This window comes from Phyllobates terribilis, unplaced genomic scaffold (genome assembly GCF_046119375.1).
Source record: "Phyllobates terribilis strain yellow unplaced genomic scaffold, ASM4611937v1 Scaffold_2__4_contigs__length_985480577, whole genome shotgun sequence".
NCBI classification, from domain to species: domain Eukaryota; kingdom Metazoa; phylum Chordata; class Amphibia; order Anura; family Dendrobatidae; genus Phyllobates; species Phyllobates terribilis.
The window spans coordinates 313,059,693-313,080,540 of record NW_027362762.1 but is presented as its reverse complement, the minus strand read 5'-3'; the positions used below and the strand labels follow the sequence as shown (position 1 = coordinate 313,080,540).

The following is a 20,848-nucleotide window of genomic DNA, read 5'->3' as shown; positions in this document are numbered from 1 at the left end:
ATTTTTTGATTGCTTTCTATTACGATTTTTGGGAGGCAGAATAAACAAAAACCAACAGGAATTGTTTTTTTTTCCAAGCTGTTCCGCCTGTGGTAAAATTGATAAGGCAGCTTTATTCCTCTGGTCAGTACTGTAATGCACACGCCCGGGCTGAGCGGCGTGTGCGTGTGATTGTAGTGATTCCACTGGACCGTGCCGGAGAGTGAATGCCTGGAGGGGCGTAACTAGGTATTCACCCGATCCGACCAGGGTCGCACGACGGCATACGACGCCAGTGCACCAAGGAGGAACCGAGCAGAGGGACCAGGTGCTACTCCAGGACAGACCCCGGACACGGCTGTTGACCCACACAGGGGAATACAGGAACAGACTGGTAGGCTGGCACACAGACTGGTGGGTATAGGGAGGCACGACTGGTATGCAGGCAGGGGGTTACAGGCAAGCACAGCTAGAGTGCAGACAGAGAGGCACTAGCAGGTAGGAACACAGGAGGGATAGGACCCAGTACACACTGGGACCCAGGAACAATACAGGCAGAGGGGTACAGGCAAGCACAGCTAGAGTGCAGACAGGGAGGCACTAGCAGGTAGGGACACTGGCGGGATAGGACCCAGTACACACTGGGACTCAGGAACAGAACCACAGATGTGGCGGACAAACACAGCAGAGTGAGGCCGCCCAGAGAGGTGAGCGAGAACAGGGCAGGACAAGGCCGCCTGGAGCGGTGAGCAAGAGTGGAGCAAGACTGCCGGAGCAGTGAGCAAAAGGATAAGAGCGGAGCGAGACTGCCGGAGCAGCGAGCAAAAGGGTCCGAGCGGAGCAAGGCTGCCGGAGCAGCGAGCAAAGGAGTCAGAGCAGGCTAGAACCGCCGGAGCGGTGAGCAAAGCAGTCAGAGCAGGCTAGAACCGCTGGAGCGGTGAGCAAAGGAGTCAGAGCAGGCTAGAACCGCCGGAGCGGTGAGCAAAGGAGTCAGAGCAGGCTAGAACCGCCAGAGCGGTGAGCAAAGGAGTCAGAGCAGGCTAGAACCGCCAGAGCGGTGAGCAAAGGAGTCAGAGCAGGCTAGAACCGCCAGAGCGGTAAGCAAGGCAGAGCAGGGGGGACAGGGCTCTGTTCACACGGAACAGACAGGAAGAGAAAGGCAGAGCCAGATACCCACAGGATACTTGCAGTGAAGTAGCAAGTGGACCACAAACTCACAAACGGGAGTACAGAGACAACAAGCAGGAGTTAGGTACGAGTTCAGACTCTGCAGAAAAAGGAAGGGAACGGACATAGAGGCAAAACAGGTAAAGGATAGGAAAGAGTTCAGACTGGAACTGAGTGTACGGAGGAGACCGACACTGCAGCGGGATACAGGAGCGGGTCTGGGAATACGGCCCCCAGAGAGGCGGAACGAACAGGCAAGGAGCGTGTTCAGACAGGACAGACAAGATACAGGAGCGGGTCAAGGTAATCGGCCCCTAGAAGGTGAGAGGAACAGGCTAGGAGCGTGTTCAGACAGGACAGACAAGATACAGGAACAGGTCTAGGTAATCGGCCCCTAAAAGGTGAGAGGAACAGGCTAGGAGCGAGTTCAGACAGGCCTGGAAATACAGCCTCCAGGATAGGCAGACAAGAGAACACAGACAGGACTCAGTTCAGACACGGGAACTGATACCGCAAGGCAGGAGACAGACAGGACTCAGTTCAGACACGGGAACTGATACCGCAAGGCAGGAGACATAGACAGGACTCAGTTCAGACACGGGAACTGATACCGCAAGGCAGGAGACATAGACAGGACTCAGTTCAGACACGGGAACTGATACCGCAAGGCAGGAGACATAGACAGGACTCAGTTCAGACACAGGAACTGATACCGCAAGGCAGGAGACATAGACAGGACTCAGTTCAGACACGGGAACTGATACCGCAAAGCAGGAGAAATAGACAGGACTCAGTTCAGACATGGGAACTGAAACCGCAAAGCAGGAGACAAAGAACGGGACCTGGCACCTTCAGAGTGCAAGCACACACTGAATGAAACACTATGCTCAGGCAGGGATAGATGGGAGCAGCTGAGCTATATACCAGGTGACAGACAGCAATAGGCTGAGGACGCACAAGGGGTGTGACCCACAGCAGGTACAAAAAGCAGGAAGTGATCGGGCGCCGCCCTTAAGCAGCAGAAACAGACACAAACAGACAGCATGGAGGGAAGCCAGAGAGACATTCTGGACTGGAGATCAAGTGCGCGCTCTTGCACAGTGGGAGATGGACCACCATGCAAGGACGCCGCCAGGTATGTTACAAGTACGTTTACAGCGATACTACATTTATATAGTTTTTTTTATGTTTTGGCACTTTTACACAATAAAAACTATTTTATGGAAAAAATATTTTTTTTGCATCGCTTTATTCTGAGAGCTATATATATTTTATTTTTCGGCTGATGGAGCTGTATGGCGGCTTGTTTTTTGCGGAAGAAGATGAAGTTTTCAGCGGTACAATTTTTATCTACATTCGTCTTTTTGATCGCGTTTTATTCCATTTTTTGTTTGGCGGTATGATGATAAAGCATAGTTTTCTGCTTTTTTTTTTTTTTTTTTTTACCGTGTTCACTAAAGGAGTTAACTAGTGGGACAGTTTTATAGGTCAGGTCGTTCCGGACGCGGCAATACCAAATATGTGTACTTTTATTGTTTTCTTCATAATAATATTTATTTATGGGTACAGTATATTTTTATTTTTTGGGATTATTTTTTTATTTTTTTTTATTTTATTTTTTTTTTCCACTTCTGACACTTTTTGGACTAACACTTTGTCCCACTATGGGACTTTCATTTTTTCAAGGCTAATCGCTTGCATAGCATAGAGATGCAGCAGCATCCTTATACTATGCAGGCTGTCAACTCGGTCCTGGCACGTTAAGTAGATCGTGCACTGCGCATGATCTAACTTCCTGATGCCTGGTGACGTCGGGTCACCATGGCAACGATCACACTGACAACACGGTGTCTTCGATCCAAGGTAAGAGGGTCGCTCTTACCTCTGCCCGCCCCGGAGATCCTGCGATCGACTTCGATCGCATTTCGGGGGTTAATGTGCCGGGAGCGCATGGGACCGCTCCTGGCACATAGTGCCAGGTGTCAGCTATCAAAATCATCTGACACTAGGCGGCGATCGTGCCCGCACAGCCGCTATGTGGGCACGATCGCCAGGGCGTAATAATATGTACCTGGGCATTAAGTCCCAGGGCGAGGGTACGCATTACATAGTTACATAGTTTATATACATAGTTTATAAGGCCGAAAAAAGACAAGCGTCCATCCAGTTCAGCCTATTTCTTGTGCACTGCAGCTATTCTGCAGCGTTGATCCAGGGGAAGGCAACAAAAAACCATGCGGTATAGGCCAATTTACATCATTGAGGAAAAATTCACTTCCCGACACCAATCTGGCAGTCAGATTAAATCCCTGGATTAATTAACTAAGCATAAGATGTAATTTTATTGTTCTCAAGAAAGGCGTCCAGGCCTCTCTTGAACTCATTAAGTGAGTTGGACATCACCACTTCCTCTCCCAGAGAGTTCCAGTGTCTCACGGCTCTGACCGTAAAGAATCCCCTTCTATGCTGGTGCAGGAACCTCCTTTCCTCCAGACGCATAGTGTGCCCCCTCGTCTTTGTCACCGTCCTTGGTATAAACAGGTCATGGGAGAGATCTCTGTACTGCCCCCTGATGTATTTATACATGTTTATGAGGTCTCCCCTAAGCCTTCTCTTTTCCAACGTAAATAGGCCTAATTTTGACAACCTCTCTGAGTATTCTAGTCCCTCCATTCCCTTTATTACCTTAGTCGCCCTCCTTTGTACCCTCTCTAGCTCCAATATGTCTTTCCTGACCACCGGAGCCCAGAACTGTGCACAATATTCTAAGTGCGGCCTTACCAGCGCTTTATACAGAGGAAGAACAATGTTCTCATCATATGCCCCTATTCCTCTTCTGATGCATGGCATGACTCTATTTGCCTTCGCAGCTGCTGCCTGACACTGGGCAGTCCAATTTAATTTGCTATTAACCAAGACGCCCAGGTCCTTCTCCATGTCAGATTTCCCCAACGGTTTGCCATTTAATATGTATGGGTGACTGCTGTTTTTCTTTCCCATGTGCATGTCCTTACATTTATCGGCATTGAACCCCATTTGCCATTTTTTGGCCCAACTCCCCAATTTATCTAAATCCTCCTGTAGCTGTGCCCTATCCTCATCTGTATTAACTACTTTACAAAGTTTAGTATCATCTGCAAATATTGCTATTTTACTATGCAACCCTGCGTCAGAATGGGGTTAAACATCTTATTATGAAACTTATTTTTATTCCAAGATCTATTAATTAAAATGTACTTTGTTCATAGGATAACCCCTTTAAATACTTTGCAAAAATTCCTGATTCTGCTTCTCTTTTCCTTTTTGCAAAGCATTTCTTTATTGAAGAGAAATTCACATTGGACTGCTTTATGTGCTTTATCTAAAACTTTCACTAATTTTTGGTTTCCAAACTTTTTATTTTTCTTCCCTTAAAAAGGGGTTGTCCAAGTTTTATCACAAAAGTCTGCACTGCGCGATGTGAGGGCTCTCCACTGCCAGTAGCAAGGCCAAGCAGTCATGTGCCGCAAGTATGTGAAATGCATTCTTCTAGCCACATTAGTGCATAGCATGGCTGAATAAAACTTAATTGAGCGAGGCCACACACGTCTACAGTGACTGCAGACTTTTATAATAGGCCAGGACAACCCATTTGAGTGGATAGTTTAGTAATCTACGCTTTGCAATCCAACTGGTCCTTTCTTCAGACTCTTCTCTGCATCTTGCACTTTCACCCCGCCTTATTAGATGCGGCCAATCACAGGTCAGCAGCGTTTGAGACTGAAACAGATGCTGAGCTGTGATTGGCCGTGTCTATGAGGGAGAGATAAAAGTGTACGATCCCGGAAAAGACTGAAAAAAAACCCAGTTAGACTAGGAAGCAGATATTTCACAAAGTGCACACCAGAAAAAACAAATGTGAATATCTCTGCAATGGTGATGCAGTGCAGAACGGAAATGAGCAGCAGAACCAGTGGAACTCGTGGAGTTTTGTAAAGTATTTAACTTTTTTTTTTTGAGTAAGTGACGGGTCCTCTTAAGGGTTTCATTGGTATTAAATCTGGATGATTTAAACATTTATTTTTTGCAGATATTCATTTTAATCATTGTTTTCTTTAACACAAGAGGTCAAAACAGGAATGTAAAGCTCAATATTTATATAAATATTTTAATATCTACAGTGCTACTTAAATCAAATAGAGGGCTGAGAAATGAAGGAGCACCTTTTGAGGCCTCCTTTTTATTACATTTTTTTAAGCACCATTTCAATATGAAAAGGCATTGAGAAAAATACCCCAAATGACCTCATTTTAAAAACTGTACCCCTCTAACAATTTACATAGGGTTGTAGAGTGAATTTGCATTATACAGGTGTTTTAGAGTTTTTGAAAATTAAAAATGGTATTTTTTAAAACTAGTTTCTTCTAGTTATTTTATTCTCCCAAGAGTTATTAAAAGAAAAGACACCCCAAAATTTGTTATACAATAATTTATATGTATCCTTACATTCCAGTTTGGGTACATGGCAGAGCTCAGAAAGGAAGGAGTGCCATTTGGATTTTGGAGTACAAGTTTGCTAGAATAGTTTTTGATCGCCTGTTGCATTTTCTGAATATTAAAACTACTGAAACCCCCCCATAAGTGACCCCATTTTGCAAACTACACCATTCAACAGAATTTATGTAAGGTTGTAGTGTGTATTTTGACTGCACCAATGTTTTCCAGAAGATAGTGCACAACTAATGTTATAGTGATAAAAATTGCAAATTTTCTATAGCTATGCAATTTTATTTACAGATATGTTTTGCCCAATTTCTGCCAATGTGAAAGGACAGTGGACATATTATAATCCTTTAGTATTTGTTGATTTCTGCATCAAAAACGTGTCTTGGCAGGAAAAAAGCGGCATAAAAATGCATGTTTCTTCCCTGTAATAAGAAGAGGAGAAAAACACTGAAAGAATTGTCATGATGCAGATTTTAAACTGCTTCAAATCTGCAAGGAAAAATAAGCAACGTGTGCGTAAGACTTCAGAAATCTCATTCACTCTGCTGGGACAGTAAAATGCTGCATTTTTCATGTCAAAAAATGCAAGGTGTTCACGCACACTTAACCCATTTTACAAGCACCCTCCTTGTAGCCTTAAGTCGGAGTTGTGGAGTCGGTGTCCATTTTGGTGGAATCGGTATAAAATGGACCGACTCCAACTCCTAAAATATATAATAAATTGGGTACAGTAGTTCAATGCAATTTGTGGGGAATATTTTTTCATAAGAATTTGGGAAAGTTATGAAATGTCCTACAAATGTCTATCCTGTTCCTGATCTAAGGGTCTAGACATGTAGCTGAGATGAATCTGTGCTACAGCAAATTGATCACTTAAATATGAGTCAGGTATGAGGGAGTCGGAGTCATGGAAATTGAGGAGTCGGAAGTTTGGCTTACCGACTCCACAGCCCTGGAGCACCATGCATACTTGAGGCATAATTTGCTGAATAAAAAAAGTACTAGCAGACTATTTCAGGGGTTATAGTGTGAAAGAATAGAATAAATACGCTAGATGTAACACCACTTTGGAAACTACACTCATCAAATCAGTATTGAATAATGATGTAATTGAGCAATGCTTCTAAAATATTTGCCATATGTTTTTACAAAATGTTTTATTACTTTTGCGCTATAAAATCTGTTTAAAAATAGATATATATTTTGTTATCTTTGTATTATAAAAGCCTTAACTTTTTTTTATTTTTTGATTGATCATCAATCAAAAATTTTTGAAAATATTGCAATTTTCAAACTTTTAATTTTTATGCCCTTAAATGAGAGAGTTCTGTCACACAAAATTGTTAATAAATAACATTTCCCACATGTCCACTTTACATCAGCACAATATTTGAAACATAGTTTTTTTGTTATTAAGTTAGAAGGGTTAAAAGTTGACCAGCGATTTCACATTTTTCCAATAAAATTTAAAAAAACATTTTTCTAGGGACCGCATCACATTTGAAGTGACTTTGAGGGGCCTATATGACAGAAAATACCCAAGTGACACTATTCTAAAAACTGCACCCCTCAAGGTATTCAATAGTTTATTAACTCTTCAGGTTGCTTCACAGGAATTAATGGAATGCGGAAGTAAAATATGAACATTTAACTTTTTTTTCACAAAAAATTATTTACTTTAGCCCCAATTTTTTTTATTTTTGCAAGGGTAACAGGAGAAATGGACTCCAAAATTTGTTTTGCAATTTCTCCTGAGCACGCCGATACCCCATATGTGGGGGAACACCACTGTTTGGGCACACGGCAGAGCTCGGAAGGGAAGGAGTGCAATTTGACTTTTTTGAATGTAAAATTAGCTGGAATATTTAGTAGACGCCATGTCGCATTTGGAGAGCTCCTGATGTGCCTAAACAGTGGAAACTGCCCACAAGTGACACCATTTTGGAAACTAGACCCCTCAGGGAACTTATCTAGATGTGTGGTGAGCACCTTAAACCCCGAGGTGTTTCACAGAAGTTTAGAACGTAAAGCCATGAAAATAAAAAAAAATAAAAAACACATTTTTCCCACAAAAATGTTCTTTTAGCCCCAATTTTTTTATTTTCACAAGGGTAACAGGAGAAAATGGAACCTAAAATTTGTTGTGCAATTTCTCCTGAATATGCAGATACCCAATATGTGGGAGTAAACTACTGTTTGGGCACATGGCATGGCTCAGAAAAGATGGAGTGATGTTTTGAAAAGTAGACTTTGATGGAATGGTCAGCAGGTGTCATGTCACATTTGGAGAGCCCCTGATGTACCTAAACAGTGGAAAACCTCCACAAGTGACCCCTTTTTGGATACTAGACCCCTCAAGGAATTTATCTAGATAAGTGGTGAGCACCTTGAAACAACAGGTGTTTAACAGAATTTTACAACGTTGATCTGTGAAAATGAAAATATATATATTTTTCCCACAAAAATGTTGTTTTAGCCTCAATTTTTTTTTATTTTCACAAGGATAGCAGGAGAAAATGGACACCAAAATTTGTTGTGACATTTTCTCCTGAGTACGCCAATACACCATATGTGGTCAAAAACTACTTTTAAAACACAGTGCAAAGCTCCAAAGGGAAGAAGCGCCATATTGTAGTTCAGATTTTGCTAGACTGGTTTGAGAGTGCCATGTCACATTGGCAGAGCCACTAACGTGCCAGAACAGCAGAACCCCCATAATAAACTCCATTTTACAATCTACACCTCTCAATAAATTCAGCTAGGGGTGCAGTGATTATATTGACACCACAAGTGGGTGAAAGAATTTTATACCACTGGGCAGTGAAGAAAAAAAGAATTACATTTTTACCACCAAATTTTGTTTTAGCCCTAATGCCCATTCCATTGAAGCCCTCGTCTCCTGTAACAAAAAAAAAACATTATGTTCTAGAGGACAGCAGGCTATACACTGACACCGTAGTGTAATCACTCCTGTGTCAGTGTACAGGCTGAGCTGCCGGAAGAGAGGTCACACGAGTTCATCAGCTGATGAACTCATATGACCTCTCTGCCAGCAGCTTATCATGATACACTGTGGGAGTGATCGCGCTCCTGTCATTGTATCGAGGCTGCTGAATAGAGCAGTCACATTTTTTAATGTGGCCGTTCTATTCATGAGATCGACGTGGGACACTCGGATTATATGGACTATGGTGGACAGGTGAGGATTATGGTGGTTTATTATTTTTTCTTTATTTCAGGAGACATGGGCATCGGGGATTAGGTGTAAGGTGAGTATACGTTTTTTTTTTATTATTTATTTTTTGCAGGGGACGAGAGCATCGGGGACAAGGTGTAGGTGAGTATGATGTGTGTTTTTATTTGAACATTATTTTTATTCATTTTAACATTTTTTTTCTTACTTTCAGCACAGGCGCCTCTGGTGAGACACTACTGCTCCCATCCAGTGGCGCCTGCGCTCGCTATTTCCAATGACAGCAGGCGCCTGCTCATGGTGCTAGTAGTACCATCAGCCAGCGCCTATAACCCGCGGTAAGCTTTTTAAATGCTAGAGGTAAAGGACACTCACTGTTGCTGGATGAGTCTATGTGGGTGCGGATCCCACATAAACTCATCCAGCAAAAGTGAGTGTCTTTTACCTCTAGCATTTAACTAGTACCTCTGGATACATTAGTCTGAATATAATTGCATTTTGCACTTTATATAGACTATTTATACTTTATCCAGTTAGCAACAGTAAGTGTCCTTAGCTTTGCTTATTTTACCAGTATTTGTGGATATACTAAGCCATAGAACTCTTTGCACTGTGCACTTTACATTGGCTTATTCAGGTAGTCTAATGAGAATCACAACCAATCAGGACATTTTTCCACAGCCTCCTTGTAGGCCAACAATTCTCTTTGAGAATACTGAGCTAATATAGGGCACATCCATTAGGTTCTTGGTACATTGTTCTCTGGCACCGCTGATTATTGGAGCCATAGCTCTTTCTTCTTCATTACTTATTGAGTCTGTATGTGGATGGGTTAACGGTTTCTTTTTATACATCTCATATTATGTGAGTTTTAATTTTATATTAATAAAGATTTGATTTTTTATATGCTCATCTCTCTTCTATGTTTCTGAACTGTGAATTTATGCTCAGAACTGTGTTGATTTAAATAAATTTTTATATAGTACTTTACATTGTACAGAGATTATTACTGTATACAGTATTCTTCACACATGTACAATATGCAGGGGTGGCCAAATGAATGTATCTTACCACTACAGGATCCTGATTACACACTTACTATGGAAACATACCTGAACTCTAAAAAGTAATATTTTAAACTGCGTTAAATGTTAATCACTGAAGACAGTAAGCTGAAGCTGGAACATATCTGTACAATAACTCACCTCTCCAGGATAATCATTTATTATCCTAATCATTGCAAGAACAGCATGCTCCTTCTGCACAAGGTCAAGATCAGGGGATGAAGAATCTGGTGCATCACCCAATCCATCCACCCCATGGTAAAAGCTGGCATGGACAGACTTTGACAGTAGTGGTCTAGTTGCCCCTCTGTATACAGGAATCTACAAGACAGATAAACATAAAAATAAAACAGATCTTCTCAGCGATTTTTGGCGCCTTCATAAAAATTAAAGGAGAAAGTAGGTGTGCCCACTTCTTCATTCCATGACAGCACAGACTGGAGGTCTATTCTCATAAAAGTGGACCACATCAATAGGAAATTTATGGCATAACCTATTGAAATGAGATAAATGTCCCAGATGGTGTAACCCCTTTAAACCCTTAAAGGGAATCTGTGACCCCCTGGGACGTATCTAACCTATTAATATGGGCATAAAGGTGATAGAAATGTTAAACTAGTCCTACCTGTATGCCTCATATTAATGGTCTTGTTGTTGTGAAATCATATTTTATATCTTTATGTTATTGATTCCTTCCAGGCCTCGAGGCAAAGGGGACCTGAAAGGAATCCATGCCTCCTCTTTTCATTATAATGCCAGCCCCCTCCCCTGAACGTCACAGTGCCCTGCACAGGCGCCGGTGAGTCACTGCGACTTCCTCCCATAGAAGACAAGAAGAGGTACAGATTGTGGAGGAAGTCCAGGGCACAGGCGGGGGATTCCAGCGCTACAACTGCACGTCACAGGGCACTGTGACGTGCAGGGGAGGGGCCTGGCATTATAATGAAGAGAGGAGGAGGGGATTCCGTACAGGCCCCCTACGTCCCAGGGCCTGGAAGAAATCATTAGCTTAAAGATATAAAATACGATTTCACAACAAGACCATTAATATGAGGCATACAGGTAGGTCTAGTGTAACATTTTTATCACCTGCATGACCATATTAATAGGTTATATACGTCCCAGATGGTGACAGATTCCCTATGGAGCACAGGTTCAAGTCCTCTAAAGAGACAAACAAATAAAGTAAAAAAAAATGTTTAAAATAATATGAAAAAAAAAACATTTGCCACAGCAACACAAAAAAATGTAATAGGAGGCGATTAAAACATCGTATCTACCCTACCTACCCTTGTGGGGCGCAAGAAACAAGCCTTCACACAGCCCAAGATCCCGAAAATTGAAAACGTTATGGCTCTTGGAGAATGGTGTCACTAGCAAAACAAAATGATGCATGTTTGGTGTCCCCGTAATCATACGGACCTGGAAGGTCATATTGTAAGGTCATTTTTACCATAAAATGACAGCTCTAAAAACATTTATTAAAAAAAAAAACAATTGCGGAATTGTTTTGTTTGCTATTTCACCACACATGGAATTGTTTTCTTGCTTTCCAGTGCATCACATGATAAAGTGGATGGAGCCGTTCAAAAGTACAACTCGTCCAGCAAAAAAGCAAGCCTTCACGAGCCTATGTCGATGGAAAGGTTAAAACATTATGGCTCTTGGAATAAAAAGGGGAAAAGACAGAAACGCAAAATGGAGAAATCGCCGGGTCTTACGGTGTTAATGCAAGCAAAAACAAAAAAAATTTATGTGACAGTAAGTGCACCCCAAAAGGCCGGGTACAGAAGAGTGAGTTAAAAAAGTCTGATTTATAGACAAAAAAAAACAGATGATTTTCATCCACATCTGTGAGCCATCAGTGTGTCATCCATACGTCGGTTTCTTAGATCCGTGTGACATCTGTATTTATACAACAGTTTAAAATGTATGTGATCAAATATAGTTTTCTATGTTAAGGATTGCTAGGTATCCAAAAAAATCATATGCAATACAGAGAGAGTCTCATCTGGAATACGGAAGAGAATATAGTACATGCAGCGATTTCATACATAAACTTAGTCCATGTAAAAAAAACTGTCATCTGAGGAGCCCCACTGAAAAACACTGGTCAATAGTCTTTCCGTGAGCTTTTCAATTTTAACACAGAAAGAACATGTACTGTACGTATAATACGCTCATCTGAATGAGCCCTTAATGACTCGCTTTTTTACTATGGAGGCAAGAGCTGGCATCTACACCTCAGACAACAAACTAATTCCTATCCAAACTGAAAAAATCTACTTTGGTAGAGTAGGTATTTTAACCCCTTAAGGACCTAGCCACTTTGTAGGTTAATGACCAAGTCTCATTTTTTAAATCTGACCACTGTCACTTTATGAGGCTCTGAAAAGCTTCAACGAATGCCACTGATTATGAGACTGTTTTTTTTGTGACATATTGTACTTCATGGTAGTGGTAAAATTTCTTCAATAGGACTTATGTTTATTTGTGGGGAAAAAAAAAAAAAATCGGAAATTTTGGCCAAATTTTTTTTTAAAATTTCAGAATTTTCAAACTTTTAATTTTTATGCCCTTAAATCAGAGAGTTGTGTCACGCAAAATAGTTAAAAAATAACAATTTCCACATGTGTACTTTACATAAGCACAATTTTTGAAACATAAAAAAAAATTAGGAAGTTATAAGGGTTAAAAGTTGACCAGCAATTTCTCATTTTTCTGACTAAATTTACAATTTTTTTTTTTTTTTTTAAGGGACATCACATTTGAAGTGACTTTGAGGAGTCTATATGACAGAAAATACCCAAAAGTGACATTATTCTAAAAACTTCACCCCTCAGGGTGCTCAAAATCACATTCAAGAAGTTTATTAACCCTTCAGATACTTCACAGGAACTGAAGCAATGTGGAAGGAAAAAACATTTTTCAATTTTTTTTTTTATTTAAGACTCAATTCTTTTATTTTCACAAGGGAAACAGGAGAAAACAGACCCCAAAAATTGTTGTGAAATTTCTTCTGAGTACGGCGATACCCCATTTGAGGGGGAAAACCACTGTTTGGGCACACAGCAGGGCTTGGAAGGGGAGGAGCACCATTTAACTTTTTGAACGCAAAATTGGCTGGAATCGAGAGCAGACGCCATGTCGCGTTTGGAAAGTCCCTGATGTGCTTAAACAGTAGAAACCCCCCACAAATGACTCCATTTTGGAAACTAGACCCCCTCAAGTAATGTACAGTGGGTACGGAAAGTATTCAGACCCCTTTAAATTTTTCACTCTTTGTTTCATTGCAGCCATTTGGTAAATTCTAAAAAGTTCATTTTTCTTTTCATTAAAGTACACTCTGCACCCCATCTTGACTGAAAAAAAAACAGAAGTGTAGAAATGTTTGCAAATTTATTAAAAAAGAAAAACTGAAATATCACATGGTCATAAGTATTCAGACCCTTTGCTCAGTATTGAGTAGAATCACCCTTTTGAGCTAGTACAACCATGAGTCTTCTTGGGAATGATGCAACAAGTTTTTCACACCTGGATTTGGGGATCCTCTGCCATTCTTCCTTTCAGATCCTCTCCAGTTCCATCAGGTTGGATGGTGAACATTAATGGACAGCCATTTTCAGGTCTCTCCAGAGATGCTCAATTGGGTTTAGGTCAGGACTCTGGCTAGGCCAGTCAAGAATGGTCACAGAGTTGTTCTGAAGCCACTCCTTTGTTATTTTAGCTGTGTGCTTAGGGTCATTGCCTTGTTGGAAGGTGAACCTTCGGCCAAGTCTGAGGTCCAGAGCACTCTGTAAGAGGTTTTCATCCAGTATATCTCTGTACTTGGCCGCATTCATGTTTCCTTCAATTGCAACCAGTTGTCCTGTCCCTGCAGCTGAAAAACACCTCCATAGCATGATGCTGCCACCACTATGTTTCACTGTTGGGATTGTATTGGGCAGGTGATGAGCAGTGCCTGGTTTTCTCCACACATACCACTTAGAATTACCACCAAAAAGTTCTATCTTCGTCTCATCAGACCAGAGAATCTTATTTCTCATAGTCTGGGAGTCCTTCATGTGTTTTTGAGCAAACTCTATATGGGCTTTCATATGCACTGAGGAGAGACTTCCATCGGGCCACTCTGCCATAAAAGCCCGACTGGTGAAGGGCTGCAGTGATAGTTGACTTTGTGGAACTTTCTCCCATCTCCCTACTGCATCTCTGGAGCTCAGCCACAGTGATCTTGGAGTTCTACTTTACCTCTCTCACCAAGGCTCTTTTCCCATGATTCCTCAGTTTGGCTGGACGGCCATGTATAGGAAGACTTCTGGCGGTCCCAAACTTCTTCCATTTAAGGATTATGGAGGCCACTGTGCTCTTAGGAACCTTGAGTAATGCAGAAATTCTTTTGTAACCTTGGCCAGATCTGTGCCTTGCCACAATTCTGTCTCTGAGCTCCTTGGGCAGTTCCTTTAAGCTCATGATTCTCATTTGGTCTGACATGCACTGTGAGCTGTGAGGTTTTATATAGACAGGTGTGTGACTTTCCAAATCAAGTCCTATCAGTTTAATTAAACACAGCTGGACTCCAATGAAGGAGTAGAACCATCTCAAGGAGGATCACATGGAAATGGACAGCATGTGACTTAAATATGAGTGTCTGAGCAAAGGGTCTGAATACTTATGACCATGTGATATTTCAGTTTTTCTTTTTTAATAAATTTGCAAAAATGTCTACATTTCTGTTTTTTTCCAGTCAAGATGGGGTGCAGAGTGTACTTTAATTAGAAAAAAAATGAACTTTTTAGAATTTACCATATTGGCAATGAAACAAATAAGTGAAAAATTTAAATGGGTCTGAATACTTTCCGTACCCACTGTATCTAGATGTGTGGTGAGCACCTTGAACCCCCAGGTGCTTCACATAAGTGTATAACGTAGATTCAAGAAAATAAAAATAAAAAAAATCACATTTTTCCCACAAAAATTTTCTTTTAGCCCCAATATTTTCTATTTTCACAATGGTAACAGGAGAAAATGGATCTCAAAATCTGTTGTGCAATTTGCAATTTCTCCTGAATGTGCCAATACTCCATGTGTGGGGGAAAACTACTTTTGAGGCACAGTGAAAAGCTCAGAAGGGAAGAAGCGCAGTTCAGATTTTGCTGGAATGGTTTGAGGATGCCATGTCACATTAGCAGAGCCCCTGAGGTGTTAGAACAGCAGAACCCCCCCCTGTAAGTGATGTCATTTACAAACTACACCTCTCAATGAATTCATCTAGGGGTGCAGTGATCATATTGACACCACAGGTGGGTCACAGAATTTTATACCATACAGCGGTGAAGAAAGAATAATTAAATTTCTTCCACTAAAATGTTGTTTTAGCCCCAAATTTTTATAATGGCTAATGGGAATAAATGGACCTCTCAATTTGTTGTGCAATTTCTCCTGAGTGCGCCAATAGCCCACATGTAATCAGGAACTACCAGTACTTTTGAGGCACAGTGCAAAGCTCAGAAGGAAAGCGCTACATTATAGTGCAGATTTTACTGTTATGGTTTGAGGGTGCAATGACCCACTCGGAGAGCCTTTTGAGGTACCACAACAGCAGAATCCCCCATAAGTGACCCCATTTTACAAACTACACCTCTCAATGAATTCATCTAGGGGTGCAGTGAGCATATTGACACCACAGGTGGGTCACAGCATTTTATACCATTGGGCAGAGAAGAAAAAATAATTACATTTTTACCTCAAAAAAATTAGTTTTTGCCCTAGAATTTACATTTTCACAAAGAGAAATGGTTAAAATGGAACCAAAATTTGTCACACAATTTCTGCTGTACGTGGAAATACCCCATATGTGGCTGTGCAGTACTGCTTAGCCACACGGCGCTATTTGCTCTTCCTCTGCAGATTTTCCTAGAATAGTTTGCAAACTTCATATACAGAGCCCCCAAGTGCTAGAAGAGCAAAATACCCCCTCAAGTGACCCCATTTTGGAAATTATTCTCCTGCCAAACATGTGGAAGCTAAATGTGGTTTAGGCACACTGAGGCACAGATGGGAGAGGGCATTTGGATTTGGGAGTGCAGAATTCACTGAATTTCTTTTGGGGGCAAGGAGCAATTTCTCTTTGTTTTGTACTACCAGTAACATGGAAGCCCCCTATATTTCCGATAACAGACCTGTGTGGGGGCTTTTTTATCTTGATTGAGTTGAAGCTTTTATTGGGAACATTTTACATAATAATATTTTGGATCACATTTATCCAGCGTTCTGAGCACTTACTTTTGGGTATCCATCTAAATCTCTTAGTGACGTGATTCAGATGAAACTTCAGAGGGATCCATTCACTATAATGAGGCAACAGACTTACTCTGGACTCCATCTGACTTCTGTTCAGCGGTGTCATTCTTTTCAGAAGTGCACAAAACTGTGGCCAACGGCACTTTTTTGCACGCCTAAAAAGACTGACACCGCCGGATCACAGGTCAGATGGCGTCCACAGTGCCACCATCTGCATTATTATAGGAAATCTTCCACCGGGGGATCTGTCTGAATCACGTATTTCAGAGATTTACATGGAAACCCCGATGTAAGAGCTCAGCGTAGAGCACAGGATAAATGTGAGCAGTCGAGCCTTACTGCGATCTTCGGGAGGCAGAATGAACACATCAACAGCAGATGAAGAATTGGTTTTATGTATTTTTACGCCGTTCCTCGTGCGAAATAAGTGATTAGGTACCTGTATTCTTAGGGTCGGTGCAATCACAGCGATACCAGATTTATATTGGGTTTTTATGTTTGGCTGCTGTCACACACTAAAAGACGCTTTTTATTGCAAAAACTGCATCGCCATATTTTGAGAGCTATAACTTTTCCATATTTCTGCCGACAGTCATGTGAGGGCTTGTTTTTTGCGTGATGAGTTGAAGTTTTTGGTACCATTTTCGGGCAGATGACATTTTTTGATCGCTTTCTATTCCGATTTTTGTGGAGACAGAGTAAACAAAAACCAGCAATTCAGGAATTGTTTCTGAGTTTTTTTTATGCCTTTCTGCGTGTGGTAAAATTGAAAAGGCAGCTTTATTCTTCTGGTCAGTACGATTACAGCAATACCACATTTATATAGGTTTTTTTGTTTTGTTTTGACGCTTTTACACAATAGAAACTTTATTAGAAAAAAGAAAACATAGTTTTTTTTTAATAAATTTGCATAAATGTCTAAATTTCTGTTTTTTTTTCAGTCAAGATGGGGTGCAGAGTGTACTTTAATGAGAAAAAAAAATTAACTTCATAGAATTTACCAAATGACTGCAATGAAACAAAGAGTAAAAAATGTAAAGGGGGTCTGAAAACTTTCCGTACCCACTGTATCTTAGAATAGGTTATTAAAGCACCACTCCAGTGTTTGTTTTATTGCAGCGCTAGAGTGGTTCAACTATGCCATGTTCCCTGTTCCTAGTTTTATACTTACAACTCAGTGTAAGTCTATGAGTGTCAGAACGAGCCCCTCAGACTTACACTGAGAGCTTGTGACTGTTACCTCTGACTTCAGGTCAGTCAGACGTTGAGGTCAAAAGATGGCAGCACAGGACCTGGGTGGTGCCAGGAAGAGCTGAAGACAGTGGCTGGTAAATATAATACTAGGGTCAGGAAACTCAGATTAGTTGCACCACTCCAGCGTCGAAATAAAAAACCAAAAAGCTGTAGTGGCGCTATAATATCAAATCGGTCCGACACACGACACCATAACTGATCAATAATTTTTAGGTCCCGAGTGGCCGGGGCACCACATTTCCATATACTATATGAGGCCTTATTCAGAAACTCACATTGCACGTACATGTTCTATCCATGTTTTCCATGGATTGAACACATACCCATTATAGTCTATGGGGCTGTTCACATGTCAGTGATTTTTCATGAACCATGTGTTGGTTAAAAACTCAAAGACATGCCCATTTTATTCTGGTAGCACACATGAAAAGTCCCAATACAATTCTATGGGTCAGTGAAAAACATGAACAGCACACGGATGTTATCCGTGTGCTGTCCATGTTTAACATTCCAAAGAATAAAAGAGCTTTGTAATTTATTTCTTCATACGTGCAGAACACTGATGAAAAACTGATAAAACACTAACCAAACACTGATGACACATTGGTCCAAAACATTCATGGTACCGGTAACAATTTTTGTGTATGTGAAAACCACTGACGTCTAAATGAAGCCTAACTGATGATCTTAGATACTGAAGCTCAGCTACTATTTACTTGAATGGAAGCATCACCTAAGGCCCGCAGGACTTGGAAACAGCTGATTAGTGGAGGTGCCTGGTGTCAGACCCCGATGATCTGATATTGATGAGAAATCCTAAAGATTGACTATCAATAACTAAGTCTTAGACAAACCCTTTTATAAATATGATTTCCTTATTCCATTTTGAAAATGAACCTCAGAGCAGAGAACGACAAGTCACCTGGAGTCTATTGCAGGTTTTTAAGACACGTAAAACATTCCGGCAAACATTTTCTATAGTAGTATTTCCGTGGCAGCACGTGATTCCCAGGATTTCAACATGAGGAGCAGCTAGTGCCAACATCAGAGCTTGAGCATCATCTACGCCACAGTCAACATCTACTAGTAGTAATTTCTTGGCCATCTTGTGATATCTGTAAAAACAAAAAAATATAGGTCTAATAGTTGCCATGACTGTAAGGGCTCATGCACACCAGATTATCAAACTCCATACAAACCCAGAGTTACAAACAAATGTAATACTGTGCACAAAGAGGTCATTAAAGGGTAGCTGTACTTTCAAGTAACTTTTCATCATATCTCATGTACACCTTGAGGATATTTTTGCACGTAATCTAACCAGAGGTGCAGATTTTTAAATCTACAGCATGTACCAGGCACTGACTGTATGAACTCAGCCAGGTATGTCTGACTCTGGAAAGTTGGAGGTTTCAGAGAAAAAAACATTTTAAAATCCACCGGGGACAGAGACCGCGCTACAGATTAGTCGGACAGGTGGTTCCCCAGCGGCTTCTCCCCACCCACTGCCATGGATTAATAGGTGTCTGAGATCGTACAGCCAGTGCCTAATACATACTTCCTATGGATTGGGCATCAAGTATCAGCTGACAGCTTTTCTTTAAAGAAAGTCTGTCACCCCCAAACTAAAATTAAACTACTTACAGTCATGTATGTGCCTTAGCCCTTATAAAAATCATATAGAACAGATTTGACTACTTTAGTTTTGCATAAAAAACATTTTCCTACATATGTAAATGAGGGTTTCTTGGTGCACTCTTCCACCACTTAATTAGCATCCTCCACACTTCTCCATAGCTTGAATGACAGCGCTCACTTGCCTAGAGCGAGCGATGCCGGAAGTGAATCCTCGACCCTGCATGTCCGAATTGTAACTGCAGCAGACAAGTGCACACACAGGTCCCGAACCATGAAGACTGGCGTGGATAACAACGGTCTTGATGAGGGGGTGTGATGGAGTCAGATGCTCCTGATTCATTAAGGAGGTGCATGACTCTTAAAGAGAAGTGGTGCATTAAAGCTGGGTGTACACTTGCCCTCTTCACCTCTTGGCATTAGCGAGAGTGGAGTATCGTTGATGGCGCACGCTCATAACATGCACGATGCCTCTGACTTGCAGCGGCTTCCGAAGCATGCTCATAGCAAGTGAAAATGGACACGTCCACCCTAGCTTCAATGTGAATGGTTGTCAGCGAGCAGTGACGAGATTTCCTCGGCGATTGTTGTGACACCGGGGCAGCCCAGCCCATCAATCACACCGCACACTGCCCAGAGGACCGTGACTGAGACGATATGCAGCACCAGCCATATGACTGCCATTGGGGGCAGTTTAGTAGAGATAAATGAAGTGACAGGTTCCCTCTAATGATTAGGATGCGTCTGACAAGCGGCGTACACCTCATCAGAAAGATTTCTGGCTTGGTGGAAGGAATGTCACAGGTCACCATGAATTAGATGAGCTGTGGCATCACGCCCCCGTAATGCCCCAGCCTCGCCCACCTTGGCCAAGCCAGGCAAAACTAGTATGAAAACGCCAAAAGTCTCACTTTTTTTGTGCAAAAAAAGTACAACTCCTGAAAACAATTTATGCCGGGATTGTGGATTAATTGCTTTGATGAATCAGAGTGCAGTGATTCACTAAACTGGTGGTTTAGTTTGAGATTTGGGGGGTGATGGACTCCATTTAATCAGGTCTCTGTTACTGGAGGTACATGACTGTCTGTCCAGGAGCAAAAATAAGCCAAGAAATGCACATGCAAAAGATCTGACAATCTAATGAGTGTTTATTAAATAGTCTGAAGACTTGTTATATAGAGCAGACAGACAATTGTAAGCATAGAAAATGGACGAGGCTGCTAACAATGTGCTGCAGAGAGTGCAGAAGATAAGACGTCTGCAGCAGTAATGCATCAGATGCATGCAGTCACTACACGGCCCCCATACAGCAGGAGGTGGGCATTCTCCTCTTACCAGCACCTGATGATCTCTGCACTCTGCTCCTAACTGCGGCAGTGACAACTTCTTCCCCCTTCTCCCAGGCTTCCGTCCACTGCTCTGATTCGTTCTCCTGAGCTGTCAATCAACAGCAACACGTGACATTCACATAAGCTCCAGCCCCCCGCTCTATAGCAGGAGGGCGGGACTGTGCTGAGAGGAATAATAGTGCCCGTGCTATTACCATGCCAGTGACCAGTGTGACTGAGCATGCGAAGTATAGGGAAGATAGGAGATGTTCTCTGTGAGGAAAGAGTGAAAATAGACCTATAGTTATTGTCCTCTGTGAGAGAAGATATACACCTGAAAGTAAAACCTATAGTGAATGTCTTCTGAGGGAAGCTATACACGTGAAAAGAAAACATAGTACGGAAAATATACACGTGAACGTAAAACCTATAGTAAATGTCCT

At 41.6% G+C, this 20,848-nt stretch overlaps 1 protein-coding gene across 2 annotated transcripts in view; it reads right to left on the bottom strand.

The window, feature by feature from the left end:
- LOC141206834 (nucleoside hydrolase-like) overlaps window positions 1-20,523 on the bottom strand; it is a 29,811-nt gene extending 9,288 nt beyond the window's left edge. The window contains exons 1-3 of one of the 2 annotated variants that reach the window (XM_073664246.1): window positions 20,419-20,523; window positions 18,365-18,557; window positions 10,030-10,209 (exon numbers count right to left, since the gene is read on the bottom strand). In XM_073664246.1, coding sequence (XP_073520347.1) covers window positions 10,030-10,209; window positions 18,365-18,547 — 363 coding nt within the window. In that variant the 5' untranslated portion in view covers window positions 18,548-18,557; window positions 20,419-20,523. Of the gene's footprint in view, window positions 1-10,029; window positions 10,210-18,364; window positions 18,558-20,412 lie in introns of both variants that reach the window. The other variant, XM_073664245.1, reaches the window with a different exon arrangement.
- Window positions 20,524-20,848: the final 325 nt, after the last annotated feature.